The sequence below is a fragment of the Perna viridis genome, chromosome 15 (genome assembly GCF_037379345.1).
Source record: "Perna viridis isolate PV_CMFRI_1.1 ecotype Kerala chromosome 15, ASM3737934v1, whole genome shotgun sequence".
Taxonomy (NCBI): Eukaryota; Metazoa; Mollusca; class Bivalvia; order Mytilida; family Mytilidae; genus Perna; species Perna viridis.
In genome coordinates this window covers 5836674-5853133 of record NC_142459.1, presented here as the reverse complement: position 1 = coordinate 5853133, position 16460 = coordinate 5836674, and the positions used below count along the sequence as shown (strand labels likewise).

At 35.2% G+C, this 16460-nt stretch overlaps 1 protein-coding gene across 2 annotated transcripts; it reads right to left on the bottom strand.

Annotated features, from left to right (window-relative positions):
- Window positions 1–212: 212 nt before the first annotated feature.
- LOC148596693 (uncharacterized) lies at window positions 213–16185 on the bottom strand. 2 transcript variants are annotated; one of them, XM_088563826.1, is made up of 5 exons: window positions 14378–16185; window positions 12789–12898; window positions 10541–10643; window positions 2354–2647; window positions 213–806 (listed from the first exon to the last, which is right to left on the bottom strand). In XM_088563826.1, exons 3-5 carry the CDS (start codon window positions 10628–10630, stop codon window positions 630–632), a joined length of 561 nt encoding a protein of 186 aa, XP_088419952.1. In that variant the 5' UTR covers window positions 10631–10643; window positions 12789–12898; window positions 14378–16185; the 3' UTR covers window positions 213–629. The 2 variants fall into 2 exon arrangements, with proteins under 2 accessions (XP_088419952.1, XP_088419951.1); XM_088563825.1 differs by having other exon boundaries at window positions 10541–10718; window positions 14378–16184.
- Window positions 16186–16460: the final 275 nt, after the last annotated feature.

Below are 16460 nucleotides of genomic sequence, written 5' to 3'. Positions count from 1 at the left end.
TTATTTGTAGTCACTCTCTATATGTCCATTGGTCAGTGATCATGATTTGTGCAATATTTGGAGAGGATGGTGTACAAATGATAGCAATAGCTCAAATGACCTTTCTTGTCATTGCAGGTTAGGTGAGCATATACAAGTAGTATATAAACACAATCATTTCTTTAAAGTATGGGTCAAAATGAACAAAATTGATTTTTTTATCGTTTATTGTAATATGAATTGTATTTTTTTGGGAAAGATTAGAAATATTCAGACTTAAAATGATAAATTATGCAAGTTATGGCATTAGTAAACTACTGTAAAAAAAGCATACAATTATGTGTATGTACAAATATAGGTTACAACTTGATACCACTAGTCTTCTCTGGAACATAAAAAATTGGCAAACAATAATTGTTGAAGTTTTTACATCTTCTAAGTTAATTAACTAAGATAACACAGTTAGGCTTTAAAAGTGTAAAATAATGTTTATCACAGATTCTTTTCTGTAAAACAACCTAAAATAATTAATACATGTAACTACAATAATTAAGTACAAAACAGTATTTAAAAAAAGTACCAGTAGAAATAAAAGTTGTTATTAATTTAAAGCAATTTCTTCTTGCTCATCTCGGATCATTGTTTTTCTTTTAATAAAAGAGTTTAGATACTTGTAAAAAAAATTTTCGGCACACTGGGCATTTTGACCCCCTCTCCTCCAATTCTGCAGCACAAATGAAACAAATTATATGACCGCAACTTAGAAAAGAATCACAAAATCTGTCTGTACAAACAGTACACTTTGGAATTGGTGGAGCCTTCACAACCTGTAATAAAAAATAATCTTAAATATAACATGTATCTAACCCATATCTTTATGGTTTCACCAATGTATCAATTACATTTTTTGTACCAGTAAGCAATCATATTTTTATCATAATTTCAGTGCAATAACAGATCATATTATAGCCTTTAAAGTTTCATTTCAAATTTAATTGAAAGCAGTGGTGTAGGAGGAGTTGTGTATAAGAGTTTAGTAACCCCTAGGATTGACAAAAGTACAGACACCCCAATCACTATCCCCTGGCGGTACAATAACCTTATAGAGTTTTAATGTCGGTCATTTTGAAAATTGCCACCGGTCAGAAGTTGACATTATATAGAAAAGACAAGTATATCATGTCCTATTTCTACAACCAAGTTTATAATCATTCTGTTGACCCACTGAATTGTAGATTTTTTTTCCAAACTTTAAAAAATATTAAATGGTCACCATTTAAAAATGGCCAACGATCGTAAGTTGATATTATATGTAGATAGTCAGATAAACCATGTCCTGTTACTCAGCCAAGTTTGGAATTTATTAGTTGAGCAACTGATTTTTGAAGATTTTTTTTCAGTTCTTTTTATGTATTAGGTCTGCAATTTTGAAATGGCAGCCCACCTGGACTTGTTAATATGTGTCCTTAGTTAGACATTTTATCATCTTTATGTTCTATATTTCTACCAACTTGGAATTGATTGGTTGAGCGGCTGATTTTTAGGAATTTTTTTATATTTTTTTTTTCAAAATTTTGTCGATTGCCATTTTGAAACGTCGAACGACCAACGGTTCTGTGTCGATGTTGCACAACTTCAGGTGGGTCTTTTTTTGGTGCCAAGTATAGTAGCAATTATTTCAACCATTTCAGAGGACACCAAGAACAATTTAGTGGTTAGAAGAATAACTAGAGGCTCCTAGAAGCCTGAATCGCTCACATGAATCAAAGCCTAAAAATGCTAGCTATTTTAAAAATCACTGGTTAAAAATTTGGATAGAATATGGCCATTGTCACTAATTGCCAACTTCTAAAAATCTCCATTGGGAATTTTGAACATGAAAGAAGCGTGAAACAAATGTTCATGGTATTTGTTTGCATTATTCATGATTAATATCACTAATACTTTTCTGGTTCCTTACCGCATCCAAGATTTCTTTGTTAAACCTTTCTATTATAAAACAATAATTTGTTTCTATCTAAAATGATTAGACAATAATTTGTTTCTATCCTAAATGATAAATAGGATTGGTGACAATCAGGTGAGAAGATGCAAGCCATCAACTTATAGCCACAGCGACCATGTTGGTTGGTCAGCAGCCATGATTGGTGCAATCGTGATAGAGAACATTCTAGAGATAATTCGATGTGTGCAAAATTTCAAAGCAATCCCTTCAGTGGTTTTATAGAAGATTACATACAGACGACAGACAAAAGAGACAACAAGCTATGGCAATAGCTTACATGAACCTTTGGGTCAGATGAGCTTAAAATGTTCAAATCAATGTCACCAACACCCCCCACTTCGTTTGAGGAAATTAATAAATAAATGTTACCACTGGTGAAGATTCTGAACCATAGCTATGGTCCTGGTTAAAAGGTAATGTCCGATCAGGATCACTGGATACTGTTACTGGATTAATATGTGGAGAATTTAATGCAGGAATTCCAGGTAGGACTTCTTGACTATTTTGGGAATTCAATACTGGGATGTCAGCTCCTTGTTCTTGGTTGCTAATTGGAGAATTAAAAATGGCAGTATCAGGTAGGGCATCATCAGAACTACTATCTGTAACCACTACTGGGTCATCGTCCATTCCAGTTCCTAGCAGGTCAGGTAATTCAAAATCCTGACAAGAAAAAAATAAATACAAAATGTATAAAGTATATATAAAGTAAATATAATGTAGCTCTTTATCTTATCCCAATGTTATCATTCGCATTACACCTTACCAACCGAATGTCTTGTTATTTCCCATAACAATTGAAGATAGTATCACAAGATGTGAGCAACATGACATGTGAACAAAGCTAGCCAGAATCATATGTTTTATTCCTGCATAAAATTGGCATTGTGCATGAAACCTTTAGCAATTTACATTTATTTGCAATAAGAAATCAACAATGTGCGGCTTGTGCCTATGAACAGTATTAAACTGAATTTTAAAATCACTGCTTATAGGGGTTGTGTCACATACACTTATTCAGCATCTTATCATTATCTAAAATGTTTAATACCTTTCATTCAAATTATTATTAAATTTAAATATAAATTATAATTCTAAGAGGTTTTCAATTTTCATATTTTTAATTTATTATTTTACATGAAATAGACAAAACATTGGCCCAGGGGGCCTTAATTACTCTGAAGATACGATATTTTGAAAGACAAGGTAATAGACAACATTGAACAAGTTTTGAAAATGCTTTGACCAATAGTGATGACAATTGTCCACTTAACCCTCCAGATCAAAGCATCTCTAAAACTACAGGATAAATCTACAATCTTATAAAATTTTACAGAACATATTGACAGCTATTAGAAATCATTAAACCCTTCCAAAAAACAAGAGCCTCCCAAAATCCTGCATCACTTTCCTGACTTAAGAGACACTGTAAATGACAACCAAATGAACATTTGAGCAAGCAGAGCATTTTTTTTAATAATATATTTGTAAATTGGTTTAAAATTTTAAGGCGAAAACTTCCACAGCACAGTCCTGATATTTCAAGAGCAATAATTTCTATGATTGATTGTTGTTGTTTATTGCCGTTTCGGCGACCAGGGCCATATCACGGCAAGAACATTTAATGCAAGGAAAATATTAAAATTAAGATCAGTCTCTTCATAAAATAATGAAATTAAAACAAGCAGCTATTTACATATAAAAAGGTACATAAAAGTTGAACCTAAGACATAAAATACATATAGAAACATAAATTCGATACAACATTTAAAATATTGAAAAACTAAGGAAGGTATCCAATTTAGATTTTATTAAATAAACCGATGTCCCGCAAGAAATCGATGATGTTTTCAGATGAAACGGTCTTGAACAAATCAAACATATTGGCGCAGTCAAAATAATTTTGCCTGGTGTTGGCAAAATCCACACAATCTAGAAGAACATCTTTGATAGAGAAAGGGCAATCACATGGGATACACTCAGGTGGAGGATCACCAACAAGCAAATGACCATGTGTAAATCTAGAATGTCCAATGCGGCATCTAGTCATGACCACTTGCTCTTTGCGATTGCTCGACCCGGATTGATGAACGCCTAGATCGGGTTTTATGGAATTGAGCTTGTTGTGTTCAAGACCGTCCCATCGGTCCTGCCACATCTTTAAGATATATTTCCTTATTAAAGGTTTAAAATCGGTGTATGGCAAACTAACGTCCTTTATTATTTCATTTAATGCCTTCTTGGCAACCCTGTCTACAACTGAATTCCCCTGAATACCAACATGACTGGGTACCCAGAGAAAAACAATCACTATATCGAATTCCCGAAGTCGATGAATAAAATATAAAATTTGTAAGATAAGAGTGTTTTTCAGTTTGTGATTCTTAATTGCCAAAAGACAGCTCAAAGAGTCAGAACAAATAATAAACTGTGACAGATTAGATTGAGTAATCAATTTAAGTGCTAACAATATGGCTCGAGCTTCAGCTGTGAATATGGAAACGCTTGATGGCAACCGTTCAGTTACAGTTCTGTCACCATGGACAGCAGCACATGCAACGCTATCGCCATCTTTTGAGCCATCTGTATACACCGTCAAAAAAACTGGATAATTTGCTTTAATTTCAGAAAATTTTTCTTCTAAAAATAAAGGATTGGTATCGGACTTTTTATATTCACGCAGATCAAAAATGAAAGAAGGGTGTGGAAGCTCCCATGGAGGGCATTTCGAAGTAACAGCAGGTGTCACTGCATTGGTCTCCAGATGAATTGCTTCCAAATGAGGTTTTATTCGAATTTCAAAAGGAGGGGTTTTGCTTTCATGTTTTCGATAAATGTCGACATAAATAGGATTAATGACAAAGTCGTAGGCAGGGCTATCTGGGTAGGCCATACGTTTACTTACATATTGAAGACCTAATTTCAAACGTCGGTCTCCAAGGGAGGGTTCATTTGCTTCGGCATAAAGGCTCTCAATAGGAGAGGTTCTGAAGGCACCAAGGCAAAGTCGCAACCCCTGGTGGTGAACAGCGTCTAAAATTTTAAGGTAAGATTTTTTGGCGGAACCATAAACAATAGATCCATAATCAAGTTTAGACCTAACCAAAGATCTATATAAATTTAATAAAATTGAGGTATCAGCACCCCAATCGGTACTGGACACCATTTTTAAAATATCTAGTGCCTTAAGACACCTAGATTTAAGTAATTTGATATGGGGAAGAAAAGAAAGTTTACTATCAAAAAGTAATCCAAGGAATTTTGTTTCTTCTACTATTTTGATTTTATTACCATAAAGAAAGAGATCTGGGTCCGGATGCAGCTTTCGCTTTCGACAAAAGTGCATACCAACAGTTTTAGATGTAGAAAACTTAAACCGATTCTCCAAAGCCCATTTCTCAATTCTTTTGAGGCAAAGTTGTAACTGCCTTTCAATATTACTCATATTTTGTCCCCTGTAGCAGATCAAATAGTCGTCTACATACAAGGAACCGTCAATATTGTCCTTCAAAACTTGGGCTAAACTATTAATTTTAATACTGAAGAGAGTGACAGAAAGAATACTTCCCTGAGGAACTCCCATTTCCTGTTCCTTCTCCTCAGAAAAAGTCGAATTTACCCTCACATTAAAATGACGATCTGACAAAAAATTAGACAAGAACAGAGGAAGTCTTCCTTTCAACCCCATATCAAATATATCTTTTAAAATACCATATTTCCACGTCGTGTCATAGGCTTTTTCTTAATCGAAAAAGACCGACACAACATGTTCATTTTTAGCAAATGCATTTCTGATGAGCGTTTCAAACCGGACTAAATGGTCAAGAGTACTTCTGCCTTGCCTAAAACCACACTGAATATTAGTGAGTAAGTTGTGCTTCTCAAGGAACCACACCAGGCGATCATTGACCATTCGTTCTATTGTCTTGCAGACGCAGCTTGTCAATGCGATCGGGCGATAATTTGAAGGATCCGTATGATCTTTTCCTGGTTTTGGAATAGGGACTACTGAAGCCGTTTTCCAGATGGACGGAACGTTACCAGAAGTCCATATCTCGTTCATTAACGTAAGAAGTGTATGTAGAGATGGATCAGGAAGATGTTTCAAAAGTTGATAGTGAATATTATCTAGCCCACTAGCGGTATCGTGGGCTTTAGCCAGTGACGATTTTAGTTCCTCTATAGAAAATTGAGAGTTGTAGGATTCAGCATTATTTGACTTGAAGTTTAATTTTGTCTTTTCTGCAGATGATTTAATTTTTTGAAAATCCGGTTTGTAGTTAGTTGAGGATGAATGTTTAGCGAATGTTTCAGCTAGCTTATTGGCGATATCTTTTTCGTTGGTTAGAGTGGTATTACCAACTTTAAGGTGTTTCACTGAAGAATTCGAATTTTTTCCTTGTACTTTTCTAATAAAATTCCATACTTTATTGAGGGGAGTGTGAGATTTAATACTAGAAACAAAATTTTTCCAAGAGGTTCGTCTGGCTTGTTTACATGTACGTCGAGCTTTTGCTCGAAATATTCGGAAGTTTGACAGATTTGCTGGTGTAGGATTTTTGTCAAACCGGCGATGGGCCTTGTTGCGTTCTTCGATCGCTTTGTCGCACTCATCAGTAAACCATGGTTTACTAGGCCTTTTTGGATTTGCAGAGGTTTTAGGTATTGTTTTATTAGCAATTGATGTCAGTCTTTCATTAAATAATAAAATGGGATCTTCAACATCCTTCATCGTTTCTAATCGTAATTCTTCAAGACAGTGGGCTTCAAATGAAGCCCAATCTGCTTTCTCAAGTTTAAAACGAGGTTGACGTTCCTCCGTTTTCGAGGATAAATGCTCCAAAATAATTGGAAAATGATCACTCCCGCACAAGTCATCATGAATTTGCCATGTAAACTCTGAAAGTACGAGAGGATCACAAATGCTTAAATCAATAGAAGAATACGATCCATTGCCTGAATGAAGGAACGTTGAAGATCCGTCATTAAATATGCACAAATCTTCTTGTTGAAGGAGCTCCTCAACTTTTTTACCTTTATCATTCGTATGATTACTTCCCCATAAAGGATTATGAGCATTAAAGTCACCCAAAATAATAAATGGTTTGGGCAACTGCTTAACCAAATCAACTAATTTATTTCTGCACAAAATTGAATTTGGGGGAATGTAAATGGAACAAACGGTTATGGTTTTATCAAGGGATAACCGAACGGCCACTGCTTGTAGATCGGTAGTTAAAGGAACTGAACTATGTATTACTCTGTCCCTAATAAAAATGGTAGATCCACCAGCAGCTCGTTCATTTGCCTCAGCAAATGTACTATACATTGTATATCCTTTTACGGAAATTTGATCCGTTTCTTTTAAATGAGTCTCCTGGAGACATAATGCAACTGGTAAAATAGACTGAACAAGAAGAGTTAATTCCAAAATATTAGCCTTTAAACCTCGACAATTCCATTGAAGTAATTTGGCCATTTTTATGGGTGACGAATGGGGGATATTTTCTCTGACTTGGATCCGCGACCACTACTCGATGACCTTCTAGTACGAGTGCCACCATTAAGGTCAATTCGAATTGACTGAGCGCGCTGCTCCTTGTATTTTTTCATGGCAACAGGGTCTGTTTGGTCAATCTGATCAAGGTCGGGACCCAGCCAGTTTTCACCTGGACAAAGTCCATGATCTGTTGTTTCCATGTCAGATTCGGAATCCGAGTCCGACACCACAGGCGACACAATCTGTCGCCTAGACTTGGATTTCTCCAAGTCCTCCACACGAAAATTCCCCAACTTTTTGGGGGGTTGGACATTCTTCTGTTGAGATTTGGAAGACGATGACTGTTGTGATGATGGAGATGATTTTGAAGATGATCCGGAATTTTGGGATGACTGAGTCTGGGAACATTGGTGAGATTTCTTAGCTCTGGCCTTTTTAATTTCCTCTAAACATTTTTTGGATGGTTTCATTATTTTGGTGAATACCTCAGTGGGCAGTTTGGCAAGACCACTGATATCCTCTTTCCAACTCATGATTGTCTGCACCTCAACAGTCGAGGACAGACAAACACGCTTTGCAACACTAGCATAAGATGTTTTGCCAGATGCAAGAAAATTGTTGGAAAGGGACCACTTCTGGCGAGCTTCACTATATGAAATTTTGTTTTCAGTTTTTATCTTTAAAATATCTTTTTTCTTTCTTATAAAGACGGCAATCTTTAGATGATGACATGTGAGCTTCCTCACAGTTTCTGCATTTCATATCTTTTCTGCAGTCGATTCCCTCGTGTCCTTCTTCAGAGCATCGGAAACAAAACAGTTTTCCTCTACACTGGCCCTTTCCATGCCCAAACTTCTGGCATTTAAAACACCGAAGTGGGTTAGGAATATACAGACTGACAGCTGTCCTGTATGGACCAATGTAGACATGAGATGGCACTGAAGTGGAACTAAATGTTAACAGGATTGTTCTCATTGGTGTGGTTGCATCTGCACGTCGAGAAGTAAACCTTTTCACTGACTTAACGCCTTGTGATTTCAGTTCCTCACAGATCTCTTCATCAGTCAAGGCGTCGAGGTCTCGACCCCGGTATTTAGGGACACCCTGTGACTGATTTAGTGACTTGTGTGCAGATGAAACCACATCAAGGTCACCAATCCTGGTTGATTTTAACAATTTTTAACAAATTTGATGATTGGCCAGGTCTGAGGCATTCAATTAAAATTCCTGATCTTATTTTCTTTGTATCTTTAACATCACCAGCTACACCCTTGATAGTTTTCTGTATTAAAAAAGGAGAAAGGTCATTAACATTTTTGTCTTTATCTTTTGCAGAGATTACAATAAATCTTGGCCAGTTTTTATCACTTTCGTCAGAAGAATTGCAGACATCACTTTTTCGTTTTTTTGAAGAAGAAACATTGGACTCCCCGTTGTTTTATGTCGCCATGTTAAGTTTTAGTAAGTTTCATCGTCTCTGTTCCCCACCCGCCACCGAGTGCCAACACGGGCGATGCTAGGACTCTACGGATTTCCAGCAGATAGCATCAGGGATTCCAGAGACGACATACTCGAACAGAGCGTATCTATCAATGGCGCATAGACAGCGTACTACTCGATTGACCCATGAGCCACCGCCTTCTTCATTTGCCATTTGTAAGCTTTTGAAAATCTTAGAAACATTGGATTTAACAAAATGCCATCAGTAAAGCAGGTGGACAAATGAAGGGCATGGCGTGACCAGCCGATTGATCGAACCGGGTCCATCCGATCTCCCGTTTAGATGACCTAAGAGCCGAGTAGCATATACAGCCGTATCCTCGATCATCCAGCCATCGATGACACGGGGGTTACGTCACGACTGGAGTCTAGATACGACCTTCATCCACTAGGACCTCCTCGCCCACCAATAACTCACGGGTTGCAACTCACGGCAAACAAGTAGGTGAACCCACTTTTTATTTTAAACACCGGGCCCACGGTCGATGTTCGGATCGCTTTAGTCTGGCCTCTAACCTTTGACCTTTCCAGCATGGGTAACCCTACCAGGAGAAAAAACTCCAGCTGGCATAGCTCTTAGGATCACTGAGGCACGCAAGCCCCCCTACCACGACAAGGATAGCGATCCACAGGGGGGCAATAATTTCTACCAAAACATAAAACAATTTTACCAAATGAATTAGCTTGACATTTAAGCAAGCAAAAGCTTTTTATTATCTCCAAAGGTTTTCAATTTATAATGCGAAAACATTAAAAAATGTATTTTTAATCCAACACTTTTAGAGGTCATGTCAAAAAGTTTGATTCTGAACAATTTGTGCTTTGTAGTCAATTTGGATGTACCTAACACTTACCTTATGAATTTAAGCCTTTACAATTATGACAATAGGTTTTAATGTAGCCAGTAATTTTGCAAGATGCTATATTTTGCTATATTTCTAATGACCTTACAGTCACGAAAATAAAAACTCACTAAATTTAGGTTTGTCATACATTTGTTTTAGAGAATTGAAAGTCATCTTAAATGGAATACCCCCGTTTTTGTTAAAAATCATGAAATGTGTGGTCCGGAAAAAAAACTAACTATACTATAGTACAATTTAGGTACATTATTGGAAAAAATTTAAAAAGAAAAAAATCCATTACTCGAGCATGGACACTTAAAATCGTGTTAGTTGCAAGAGGAGAAGATGTGTACCAACATGGAAAGAGGAGGAATGGTACAAGTCACCGTGTTTGTGCTGTGTATCAAACTGGAAACCAACCCCTTCAGAGTAAAAGTAAGAAATCTGTTAAAAATATTTTTCCACACCTGCCTGCCACCTAATGTTCAATCCACTTCACCCACTTTGTGACAAAAACTGCATTTAATCACAGCTATGACACCCATGTTTTTGAAACCAATCAATAATTTTGTAAAAGACACAATAGAAAACAGCTGCACTAAATTTTAGTATATTTAACCAAGTGTTTTCTAGATTTTGAAAAAAATTAGTAGAGGTATCAAGTGATGACAGAAGCTCACAGGGCTTTCTAATAACTTTTATTTAACTTACTATTTGGGAAAAACAATTACTTTCCTTTTTGAAGTATATCTCCATATGTGCTATCCCATCTGAAATCAACAACTCTAGTTCCATCCCCATTTTGACTTCTTATCTGTACATAACGAAAACCATCATAATACACCATCCTAAACTAATCTTCACATAAGCTTTTCTTTGTGGTGTCTTCCTATTTAGCCAAATAAGAATAATATACATATGACATAAAGAGGTGTAGTTCTTTTAGTTTTATTTTTTCACAAAATAGGACAAGGTATACAATTTTTTTACAACAGATTTGGCAATTATATTAAAGAAAATGAAAGAACCACAGTGAGCAAGATCACAGTACCCCCACACCTTCCAAAATATATTGTGGTGGTTACAACAATCTTCACCTTTACCTTTAACTTCCTGAAAATTTATACCTTTTGAAGAAATTAACTGAAAATCAATTACATCCAAGTCTGTACAATAATAAACCATTTCTCAAAGTTTTGTGAAAAAAAAATGCCAAAATACAAAACAGTTTCATATAAACAAGTTAAAACTTTCACTGTCTTGTGTTATATCCAATAAGGAGGTGCATGACATTGATCAAAATAAAACTTCAGACTATTGAAGAATTATTATAGAAAAGATTTCCAGGTTTCAAAATAGTTGTTAAAACATTCTTAATTTTGTGTCTGTGACTTTGGTTTTGATCTTGGAGAAAATGAACAATTTTTCTAGTAACTGTTTATTTCAGTTGGTTAAAAATGTCATTAACTGATTGAATTTTCCTGCAATATTGCTAAGGGAGGTAATTTGTGTCCAAATATGCCAATTTTGATTACTTTTGAAAACGAAACATCCTCTTTTTTTCTAATGCAATGTACTAGTCAATGTAAAAAACTAACAAAATTTCAATGACAAAATTTTTATTAACACCCATTTTTTTATTGAAATTTTCCATTTTCTTCAACATTTCAATGAAATTCAACCAACCCTTGGAGTTATTTATTATGAAAATGAGTTGGGAAGTCAAAATTCCAAAAACATGTCATGACATATTTAGTTTTAAAGAAAATTCAATGACAAGAAAAAATTGCTCAAGGGTCATGTACCTCCTTAAACATGTTAAACACTCATCAGAGATGCTCAAGTCAGAAGTTGTAAGGCACCAGTAAACTGGAAGATGAGCACAATATAAAATTAAAAAAAATGACAAACAGGGTGCCAAATTCTAAACTAAGAGCACCTTATGTCTGAAAATAGAATAATCTTAGGATTTAAAGAAGAGGCCCTTAGAAGCCTGAATCGCTCATCTGACTCAAAGTGCACAATTTGACTAAAAATTGTCAGTTATTGAAAAAATGACAAGTTGAAAATTTGAAGGGAAATGTCAAATTAAAAAAATATTGTCACTGCCATTCAACTTAGCATACCATGTTTTCGATGTATACCAAATTTCATTGAATCATGAGCAACATGAAAATATATGCAATTAAATGACCAACTTGAAAATGGCTAATCAGAAAATAATGTTTCATCAGCATTCAACTTGGTATACCATGTTTCTTAAAAATCTGACTTACTTATTAATTTGGCAGGGAAAAGGGTAGCAATCTTGAAAATGGCTGCTCAGAAAAAGTTTTGGTCGTTGACATTCAACTAAGCATATCAATTTTACTACTAAAACATATCATTTTTCACTTCTAAGCAATGGTTGGTGGCAACATTTAGCCAAATAAGCATTTGACCCCTATGTTCTATATTTAGCTATGCTGGCCATCTTGGTTGGTGGTCGGCCATACATTTCACTATTTTTTTTATTTTGCAGCAAAGTTTCAAAACAATCCCTTCACTGGATCTTAAGACAATGAGTTTTTATGACTAAAGGGCAATAACTCTAAGGAGTTCCAACTTCCACTAAATTTTGCAGAGCTTTTTATGCTGAAGAAGAAAAGTTGCTTCGGTGTTCCTCTATCTATTATACTTTTTGAACTATAAGCCAAAAACTACGTTTTGATCCCTTTTTCTTTTTTAAGACACAGCAGCCATAAATTTCACGAACTTGGTAGGGGACATTATAGACATGTGGCATACAAAAATTCAACGCTATCCCTTCAGTGGTTTCAGAGAAGAAGATTCTTAAAGAAAAGTTAATAGACAACATATGACAGGTGGAAAAAGGTCGCCAAGTGATGGCAATAGCTCATCTGACCCTTTGGGTAGGTGAGCTAATAATTCAGAAATTTCAACAGTATAAGGTACATACAGAAATGGAGTGTTCTTTTCCATTTTTCTTTGTCCTTACAAGCTTAACAATTTCTAGTAAGCTGTTTGCATCTGTACTTGTGGAACAAGAAGTCTGCTCTGAACATACACCTGTAAATATAACAAGAGGCTCCTAGGAGCTTGAAATGCTCACCTGACTCAAACTGTACAATTTGCCTCAAAAACATCATCTATTTAAAAAATAACTAGTTAAAAATTTGAATGGAAATCAGAGATTTTGTGCACACAAAAAAATGTGAGAAACAAATGATCACATGGTTCCTGGACTTGTATTTGTCTGCATTATATATATTCTAATGCCTCACCCAATTCTTATTCCACATATAGGATTTCTTTGTTAAACCTTTCTATTGATATTTATTCTAAAATGATGGGTTCAATTGGTGACAATCAAGTACAAATGTAGCCAAATCAGCATTTTAAGAGTTATATTCTATCTTTAGCTATGGTGGCCATCTTGGTTGGTCAGAAGCAATATATTTCAAAAACTTTGTACAAGACATCCTAATAATGAAGTATTCAAGTTATAAATGAATTCCTTCTGTGGTTTTAGAAAAGAAGATCTTTAATGTAAAGAAAAGTTAATGGACAGATGACGGTTTGTTTGTTTGTTGGGGTTTAACGTCCGAGCAGCAATATTTCAGCTATATTCAGACAATGAACATGAAATGGATGATAAAATGAACATGAAATGAAAAAAAAAGGATGGGTCACAAGGATAATAGGGTCGACAAATTTTGACTGCCACTGGAAAAAGGGGGATGGGTAAGGTCGGGCAATTTAGCCTCCTGTGGCGGAGCGCAAAGGTTCCTACTCCTATCGAATACCACAGCAGGGTTCTTTAACGTGCGAGGAACGTGGCATCTTTCCCAACACGGTGCACCACTATGGTTTGCGGTCAGGTTTTCCGTATTATAGCCTGACAACCCCAGCATGTAACATGCCAGGGGTACCCCATTCCACCACTTGGGGCACACATCCCAGTTGCTCTGTGGGCAGATCGTCCTAGCCCCCGGCTAGGGTTCTGAGCACTATTTAGTCGCCTTATACGACAAGCTTAGCGCTGCTGCAGGCCTATTCTTTTAACACCCGGACCTGCACGGGGCGACAGATGACAGACCTCAAGTGATGGCAATAGTTCACATGATTCTTTGGGTCATGTGAGCTAATTATAACTACATGTAGTTGTCATGTTACCATTAAAATTTTGGTGGTTCTATTTAAAATGTTTTTAAAATAAATGATTTGTAATTATCATTGAGAAATTAACAAAAGAAAACATGATACCAAGCACAGAATAATGTACATGCATATGTACATGATATATCCATAACAAATTTAAAGCCTAAAATATATATGTACTGGTCTAAGTATGGGCCCAAAGTTCTAGTTTTGGATAGTGAGATAAACAAAACAATGAGTAACATTATAAAGTTGAACACAAACTTTGCTGGACACTTAATAATTGTCATGTCTTAATTGGTACAGGTATCTACCAATTGTGTCCACAGGAAATCCCATTACAAATCTAAAATATATATTATAACACTTGGCTAGCAAATAAATTACCATGAGGAACATATTGTGGAACCCATCTTTCATCTCCTTGCAGGAGCATTAACTCTGTATTTCCTGCTAACAGTAGAAAATAATCCTCGTCTATTTCCACCCCATCACTGTTTAATACTATTGCTAATGGTTCATCACCAGTCATGAATTTTTCTTTGCCTGAATTGAAAACTACATAAATCATTCAGTATCTTTTTGTGCATCTGGTTCAATTACTTCCTTCAGTTCCCTTTATATACTACATGTATCTTACAAAACAAAAGATATAATTTACATAAATTTCAATGTCTTTTAATGAAAGCTGCTTAACTTTTGTTTTGTTTTAGATTAAAAAGTTTCTTTTGAAAAGACTGGGTAATCTTGTTTGATTGGAATAATTATTTTGCCTTTTGGCCAGTGGAACCTACATGTATTTGAAAAAGATTAAACATTATTAAGCATCATCAAACTAGTTATTTTTAAAATCATTTTCATCAATGTTTTCTTCAGATTCTCCAATTTCAGTTTATATTTCTTACTGTACAAATGAATTACTCATTTTTAATTCATAAATTTGGCCAAACTAACTTTAAAAATTTTTACATTTTTTTCCGCTATAATTTAAAACTCCTAACATCTGATATGCACCAAAAGGAACCTAATATCCAAAGCAGTTATGGAATTTAATTGTCTCAAAAAATAGGTTACCCTGGGTGTAAATATGCAATATTTTCTCTATATTTCTATACAAATTATTCAAAAAATTGTTCAGTTTATTTCAACTTCAACTGCCTTGCAAAGTATGAAAAAATAGGTTGCAAAGAGTTGGCCAGGTCAACATATTTTTTCATTCTTTGCAGGCAGTTGATGTTAAAATAAAGTCTGCAGAACAATTTAGGTTTGGTACTCAATTGTACTTATTTGTACTATACTGGAACATTATGAAAAACATCTGAATTATACTTAACTATACTTAACTAAAGTCTGAAAATTTTGAAAATAATTATGGAAGTATCCCTCATGTAGCAGCGGAGAAATTTATTAAGATATTTACAATAAGGTAAATACATCCTGAAAAAATAGGGCATCTAATGGGACATAATATGATATTCTGCCATGTAAAATCCAAAATTCAAAGTCAATAATTACATGAAATTTTAAATATTTTTCAGATTAAGCTGAAAATTTAACTTGGTCTTTATTTTATTGCATTTTACAGCTGTGTAAAATATAAGGCAATCCCTTAAAGGCCTTGAGGTGCTTTAAACTTATCACATAGACACTCAAAAATACATTCACTTTAGTTCTTCAAAGTGACCCAACTCAAAAAACATTTCTCAGATTAACCTGGAAATGAAACTTGACCTTTATCTAATTGTACTTTACAGCTGTGCAAAATACAATTCAAATCCCTTGACACGTTTTCAAGTTATCATCTGGAAACTGTGCGGGGGACAGATGAACAGACAGACACCGAACCAAACGGAGGATATAACATAATATCTCACCACTTGATGTGGCAGGGTATAAAAATACTAAGGCTAATGGTTAACAGGAAGTTATTGTGCCTTTGACCCTAGAAGGGGGCTCAAGTCACCTAGTCAGTCACATACCTAATATGTCAGATTTCCCTTTAACAGAAGTCGAGAAATCTGTTTAAGGTTTGTGGATGCATAAATTTGTGGTTTAGACAACTTTATCATTCAAATCGATGAAAAATTTCCATTTCATTGGGTACTAAATTGTTGTGATTTTGTGAACTATATAAATACATGAAAAAAAACATAGGTAATCTGTCTGCTCACCTTGTTACATAGTATTTTTGATAAGCAGGAATGGACTTAAACCTTTCAATGTTTTATTTGGTCATCCACGAAGAAAAAGGAGATCGCAGTCTGCATTCAAAGCCTGCATTGTGCTTAAAGCTTTCCTTTTGACAGGCAGCGTCCTAACATGTCGATTAACTCTCCTTGTTATTAAGTATAAAGTAACTATTTTTCAGCAGTAAAATATTGGTAATGTAAGTGGTCATCCATCCAGAAAATATAGATCACAGCCAGCATCCAAAGCATGCATTGTGCTTAGCATCACTAGATGCACCTAC